The sequence below is a fragment of the Crocodylus porosus genome, unplaced genomic scaffold, assembly GCF_001723895.1.
Source record: "Crocodylus porosus isolate Cpor-Errol unplaced genomic scaffold, CroPor_comp1, whole genome shotgun sequence".
NCBI lineage: Eukaryota > Metazoa > Chordata > Crocodylia > Crocodylidae > Crocodylus > Crocodylus porosus.
In genome coordinates this window covers 26,201,431-26,209,073 of record NW_017728915.1, presented here as the reverse complement: position 1 = coordinate 26,209,073, position 7,643 = coordinate 26,201,431, and the positions used below count along the sequence as shown (strand labels likewise).

The 7,643-nt window shown below is 42.4% G+C and overlaps 1 protein-coding gene across 1 annotated transcript in view; it reads right to left on the bottom strand.

Annotated features, from left to right (window-relative positions):
- Positions 1-7,643, bottom strand: part of DYNC1LI2 (dynein cytoplasmic 1 light intermediate chain 2) — a 43,179-nt gene that overhangs the window by 26,494 nt on the left and 9,042 nt on the right. Inside the window, exon 4 of the mRNA XM_019535890.1 lies at positions 862-1,092. Coding sequence (XP_019391435.1) covers positions 862-1,092 — 231 coding nt within the window. The remainder of the gene's footprint in view (positions 1-861; positions 1,093-7,643) is intronic.

The window sequence follows — 7,643 nt, the reverse complement described above, 5'->3', positions numbered from 1 at the left end:
AGAGGGGGAGGATCACCTCCCTGCACCTGCCTGAGATGCATCTGCGGATGCATGACAAGGTGCGGTTGGCCTTCCTGACTGCATCCCCACACTGCCGGGCCATGTTCATCTTGGCATCAATGACGACTCCAAGATCCTTTTCTGCCTCTGCACTGATGAGAAGGGAGTTTTGTCTTGATGTGTCACAGAACAGGAATTGCCCCTCACCCCATACCATGAGTAGGGAGGGGAAAAACCAAGGGATGATGTTATGTCCCCACTTTCTCTATTTAGCAAGACCCATCTCCAATGATAAATTGGAGACAAGTCTGGCCAAGCAAGGAAAATCTTATTTTCACCACTCAGACAGACCTGTGCCCCTGTTCCAGAGTGTAAATAAGTGAAAAGCCCACTCCAGCTTTACAAACCAATACAATACTACTTATTTCAGGTTTTATGGCCTATTATAGGAAAACAAATGCTATATGCATATCCGATACACAGCTGTATTCAACACCCTTTATGATGTGCAGGTGAAGTCAAAATTATCTGGAAAAGGATGCAGGTGCACAGAGTTGCAACAAATTATGTAAAAAAAAAAAAAAAAAAATTCTGTGGCCATATCAGGAAGTTATTAATCTCTCAAAAATACAAAGTGAAAATACTTGGGAGTTTTTAAAACATAATAAAAAAATCCTTTAAAATTAGCACTGTTGTCGAAACTTCTATGTTACTCTTAGCCTACTCCTGCCTAAGAGCTATGCACAAACAATCAGAGGGAAATGTGCCAATACAGAAGTAGTCTAGCAGAACAATGGCTTCTGTTAGCAATCCTAAAGATGCAAAAGCCTTTCAGAGAAAAAAAATACATTAGATACTTACATTTTTGTTCCATGTCTCTCATCTCTTCTGGGGGAATTTTCATCTTATCAATATGCTCACATAAAACACTGGCCCATTTTTGTAAAGATTCCATTACAGTCCAAGGTCTAGACATGTCAACCACAAAAACTACGATGGTGTCCTGTAAAGAGTCTGCAGAAACAGCAAACTTCAAAAGCCCTTTATGGTACAAGTCACCATCCAGAATCCAGACGTTACAGCGGGTGTGATCTGGAGGAGTGGGAGGGAATAAAAAGAAATGATAGTTATACACATCTCAGACTGATAGGCCCATTGCTACAGCCATATTAGCTCACCGGTAAAGAGAAAAGCAACAAGGTACTACAAAACCTAATAAAGATTGTGCAGAAGAGAGTTACCAGAAAGACTAACCTGTTTGTTTTTAACATGTATGCGCTTAACACTGCTCATCTCTTAAAGAAAAAAAAAAAGTAGTGAACACCCAGGAAGCAAACTGGACACGTCCCTCTAAAAAGGCTCTTTGTTCTCTTTGTACATTTTAAAAGTAAAAACAAAGATTAGCAAACAATTTTTCTCCAATTTTTCCAGGGATTACAGAGCATTGCGGAGTTTATCGTATGTAGATAGGTATCCAAGTTGTAGCCGCATTGGTCTAAAGGAAAAGGCAATCAGGACTCATAGTAGAGATGATATCTTTTATTAGACCAACAAGATGTTTGCAAAAAATGTTCTTTAATTGCAAGATTTTGGGCACAAACACCCTTCATCAGACATTGGAGAAAAGACTGTGGAAGTTCTCCTGGGTGGAAATGAAAGTTTGTTATTTCATAGGATTTTACGCAGTGAAATCCTATGAAATACGAACCCGGGAACTATAATGAACTAGATAATTTCACTGAGTGAAATCCTATGCAATACAAACTTTAATTTCCAAGGAGAGCTTTCACAATCTTTTTTCAATGCCTGATGAAGGGTGTTTGTGCCCGAAAGCATACACTTAAATAATTATTTTTGCAAACATCTTGTTGGTCCAATAAAAGAGTCCTGATTGTTATATGTAGGTATTTGCTACATCAGACTGTCATTGACCTATGGCCTGCAGGCCCCATCTGGCCCACACAGAGGTCCAACTATCTGGTGGTGGAGTGAGGCAGAGAGGGGAAAATCAGCAGGATGGAATTGTGCTCTACTTTACTGCAGATCCTGCTGCTTTGTCACAGTAATGCGTCCCAGGTTAAAGAGGGGATGGGGAATTGAGAGTGGGAGGTAAAATGCAGGCAGCTGGCCACTCCAGGGGCTGAAGATTTGCTGACCCCTACACTGGACTCCAAGCCTAGCCATCAAGTTTATTATAGATACATCCCTGATTAAGCGCTGGGCACTATAGAAAGGGCCAAGTAGAAACAGCCTCTATCCCAAATGGCTCACCAATCAGAAATAAGCAGCAAGTAATAGTAAGAGGGAAACTGAGTTCTGAGAAAGAGGCTGGGAGCAGGACCAGACTAACAAGCATGCATAATTTGGTAGTTTTGAATTGTTTTAAAGTTTAAGATTCTGTGTACTCATATGCTTCAGCAGTGACTGTCACATAACTATCCCTTGCAAAATACAAATGTTTGTTTTCTACTTGATACCTTTGTAGTTCATTTGTTGCATTTGTTTTCCCTACTTTCTACAGAGCATACATAACACACAAAAAAAGGGAAAGCAAAAGCTGTGAAGTCGGAACTGCGACTGCACAGACATTACACAGTCTAATATGCATCAGTTCCATGCATCTTCCATACAAGCTCTCCTCATTCAGTACTTGGGAACGGAGCATGCCTGAATATGAGATGTACAGTGAATGAATAAAGTTGACTGAGGAACACTGCCTCATTTGCTGCAGTATGTAATGAATGAGGCAGGGGACTGATAGTCTCTTCTGGTGAAGCAAGGCCTCATCAGTCCAGATAACCACATTCCAAGCTCTCAGACCCAGCTCTCCTAATCCCTTTGTTTCTCATTTCCTTCCCCTCCTCACCCATACTCCCTCAGCTCTTTGTCCTGATTCCCCAACCCAGGCTAGCTCTTGTCCTCGCCATGTTTTGAGTCAGGCTTCATGCTGCCAGCTGAAGAAAGTCTCCCTGCCCTCAGTTCTAGCACAGGTCAACCCTGCTGGGAGCAACCACCCCAGGAACGGCCTGCTTCCCCCACATGGGATCTTTCGAGCTTAGCAACCAAACCCTTAGAAGTTGTTCAAAAAAATGCACACAGATTTAACACACTTATACATCAGCCAAAGGTAAGTATTACCTCTACCCCTAGAGCATTAAAGGCACATTTCTTACACAAAGGCAATCCCCCAGACAAGTTTCAATCTTGCCATCAAAGCCCAGAGTTATCAGAACTTCAAACTAATTCTTTTAAATAAGGAGAGAAAAAAACCTTTATTCCCCACCCCTCATATTCTCAGTAATAACTGAACTATTTTTGCTGGAGTTTACAAAAAACAGCCCAAGATAGGCCCCTAAAAATGCAGCCTAAACAACAGAAGATTGGCAAAGTTATAAGCAATTCAGAACAGACTCCTGTTTCCATACGGTACCTTTGTACGCTCCGAGTAACCTGAAGCACAGTCTAAGCAGCATTATCAGCTGCACGTATACTCAAACCAGATCCGGACTGGGATTGAGGGGTGGGGAGTGCCTCACAGTCTAGATCCAGACCCACTTTTGATAGTAGGGCAAGTAGCTCAGCATAAGTCATGCCTGAGCTGCTGTGTTGGCTCAGGGAGTCACTGAAAATGGCATTTGCCCCCTTGCCACCAGAACCCACCCCCACTGGGGCTCCTGTACCATGGGATTCAATGGAGGGCCCTGCAACCAAATTCCCAGCTCCCCACAAGCCCAGTGGACCAGATACCATGGCTTTGTGGGCCCCACCTTTGACATCCCTGATCTATCCTACCAGCTGGCTGCAACCCCCCGCCTCCTCCATCCCCCCCCCCACAGGCAGTTGTAAACCCCACCCTGCTCCCGGCCAGCTGCAACCCTCCCAACCCCGGGATGCTCCACCACCCCACCAGTCTGAGTGCTTCAGCCGCACCTGCCAACCACCGCCCCGCACTAGGGGGTGGGCAGAAGGGGGGTGGCAGGCTGCTGCCTGCGGAGGGGCAGCAGTGCAGGCTGGTGGCAGCAGCAGCACAGGGTGGTGGTATGAGGCACTCTGTTGTTGTTCCCCCACCCCCATCATTCTTGAGGGGCAATTTGCTAGTGCTATAATAAAAAGGCAACCAAACTGTCTTCGTTGCTCCCTCCTGAGGAAGAACAGCTTCCCCCAGCTCTCACTCTGGTACTGCTGTCTAAGGGAAGCTGTGGATCTTCAGTTCCCCTGTTTCCCACCCAACCTCACAAAATGGCTGACATCAGAGTCCCTGCAGTGACAGAAGTGTTCTCCCATTAGGCAGAGGAAGAGCCGCTGGAGCCACTCACACTGGCACCAGTGGGGAAGAGGAGACTTGGCTCAGGAATTGAAAGGAGAGAAGAGGCTACAACGTAATGATATAAATTGCTTTTCTAAAATTGTTTAGTGTTTATATGCAAGTCATGATCTTAAAAATAGCACATACAATACAGTACATTGGCATCTACATTTCTCCTAGTCGTTTGGTCAGTGTCCTGCTTAACATAGACACTGCTAGTAAGTGCTGCAATTCTACCACAGAGGATGATGTATTTTTATTTGTATTGTAGATAAGCAAAACTATTACTCTGATAATAAATCTAACTACAATTTTAAGTTATAGACACTTCTCTCTCTCTTAACATGCAAAAATAATATTCTGCAAAATTAACATCTATGATAATCCGATTCCACTGCTATAGCAAGATCTGTTTTCACTGCAATACTAGGCACTTGTCATAAGACCAAGAGTTTTAAGGTATGTAATTAATTTAAGCCTACTTTCCTCATGTTCTAAGATTACGTTTTATTTTGTTTTACAGAAGAGAGTTAACTGCTCATTAAACAGGACCATAGCAAATCCAGCTATCCTCATACAGTTAAGCTAATGAGCAAAATACTTGAGTTTGCATCAAGAGATGCTAAAATAAAAAAAGTGTACAGAATAAGAGACTGAGAGTATCTATGTTTGAGATATTGCTTATTTCTTCAGCATAATCGCTTTTATGGTGCCTTGAGCTGCAATCTCTTAAAAAAGAACAAACAGACTTCAAAAAATAGTCCTTGGTTGATTTACTACTTGGTTCATTCACGTAAGTTATTCAAGCACCACCACAGAAATATAGGTCAATAATTGTTTTTAATTATAAACTCTGTTCACCCATCCTACTTCCTATTGGTATCATTAACTTTGTACAGTTACTTGCTTACCCAAAGGACTGTGGGTTTTTAGTGAGCGCTGCATTTGCATATTGCTCACTTGTAAGTCATGACCTCCAACATACCCAGCCTTCAGGAAATTCAGCCAGACCCAGTCTGCAAGCAAAAGGTTGCTGACCCCGGCTATGGTTGTAGCGTAGAGCAGTAGTCTCCAAAGTGGGGTGCACGCAACCCAGGGGGTGTGCAAGACTATCCATTGGGGTGCAGGAAGAAAATATTACAACTTCTATTTCTATAAATATACATATATTGGGGGTGGGTACTCAAAAATTTTTTTACTGATAGGGGTGCGCAATCAAAAAAAAGTTTGGAGGCCACTGGCGCAGAGAATCATTTAAACTTGCAGTGTTTATCAAATCATATCCGCCCAAAAGGCAGCTAGACATCTGTGATCCAAACTAAGAAAATAAAAATCATGTCCTGTGAAACAAGACACAATCTTCAAGTCAGAAGCTCCAAAGCCAAAATGGAGGCTCCCATAATAACCTGTGTGCCAAGAGCACCTGGATCAGGCTGGAAGAACTAATCCAACTGGAACATCTTTTAATGATCTTGCACAGACCCACTATGAAGCACAACTAACTCAACTTTGTGACAAACAGCAATGCAGTAACAGAATGATGCTACTCTGGATACGTCTGGAGCTATCAAAAACCACTTGGATTGCAAATGAAGCAGTCCAGTAACGCTACAACTAATATGCAGAGATGCACTTAATTAGTTGAACACCAAGTTTAATATCACATAACCACTGCCTCCTGCTTTTGTCTGCTGTGCACTGTTGCTTGAAGAACTGCCTCTTACCAGCAGCAAGAGAGATTTTAAAGGGCAGTTTATATGACTAGATCTCCTACATGCACTGCCAACTACAAATGCCAATTCTTGGGAAGCTCACCAGTCCAGATGGGATACATACATGGTGATCACAATGGATTGGGAAAAGAGACGCTCAGGAACAGCTCCTAGTAATCCCTAGAATTCCTTTTAACATAGGAAATCTGAGTTGTGTATTTTTAATGAATTTCACAACATCATAATAAATCTTATTCCTAATGCAGATAAGCTAAGAAGCCATAAACTACAAGGAAACTGTACCTGAAGCTAATGATTTAGAAGGATCCCAGGTGTCCCTGAACCTCTTCTGGAACAAATGCCTTCACCTAGACAGTTTGGGCCAGCACCCTAGAAAGGAGATTTTTCAGGCAAATTCAGTAGTGGATGTGTTCCAAGACAGCTAAAGACCCAAGCAACTAAAGTAGTTTGCACATTAAATTGAATGATTAATGTCTGGCAAAAAATAGAAGCGAACTGGCTAGTTATTTAACTAAAGGACTGCATAAATAGCTTGGCACCCAAGACAGATGTTGTCCACAGCCAAGAACTGGGCAGATGCTGCTGGTGTGGGAGGAAAGCCAAAAGACAGCATAGCTACGAGCAATAATGTTGCCTCACAAAAGAGGCATTTTCTACAAACTGGCCCAATTGTTGTGTGAAAAGTAGGCATTTTAGACCACACAATCCTGAGGGAAAAAGGCGAGAATCATAGGGCAAAGTAGAGCACATGCTTAGAAATCTACAGTAGTGCTATTTCAAGTAAAGAGACTAAATAATTTCCATATGGATCAAGGGGAATAAGCATCACTCCCTAGACTCTTGAACTACTAAGTCTGCCACCTTACTCCCAAAGACAACACAAGGGGAGAAGGAAGCAGATAATGACTCTAGTCAAGTTCTTTTTCTTTTGTCCTCCCATAATTAACAGTTTCAGGAACCAAGGCTGAAAAACCTAAAGATACCAGAGAAGGTTTCCAGTAGCCAAGGCTGAAAAACCTAAAGATACCAGAAAAGGTTTCCAGTAGCACAGCAAAGCGATATGAAGGCTTTCCTATTCTGACTTAAATTGAAGTCTTCTAGAGACCTATGGCTGATGTGATTTCCCTTTGTCGTATGAAAGCTTGGAGATTGTAGATGGCCACTCCATTAACATACAGGTCTAAAATGTCAAATAAGTCATGAGCTAAGCTAGTGGTATGATCTTGAGCACTATATTCCTCTGTTTTGCTGCGTTTAGCTGCTCCTCAGAAACATCCTTGATTAAAAGGGATCTCTTCCCAAGGAGAAAACTGGTACGTTGTCATATCAGTTTAGTTCTTGGCCATAGTTACACAGAGCACTTGATTTTCACTTCAAGGGAAAAAAATCTGGCATGTCTGGCTGATGGATGGGTCTCACCTATTTTCCTACATAGCTTACTGGCTGCTGATGCTAACAACAGGAGAGAATAAGAGAGTCAGGAATTGGATTTTTTTTTTTTTTTTTTTTTACAGGCCCTGCTAAAACCTTTTACAGATGTGACTCATGCAAAGGCCTGAATGAATCAAGCCGTGCCCAACAGTGTATTTTTACTAAAAACCTGA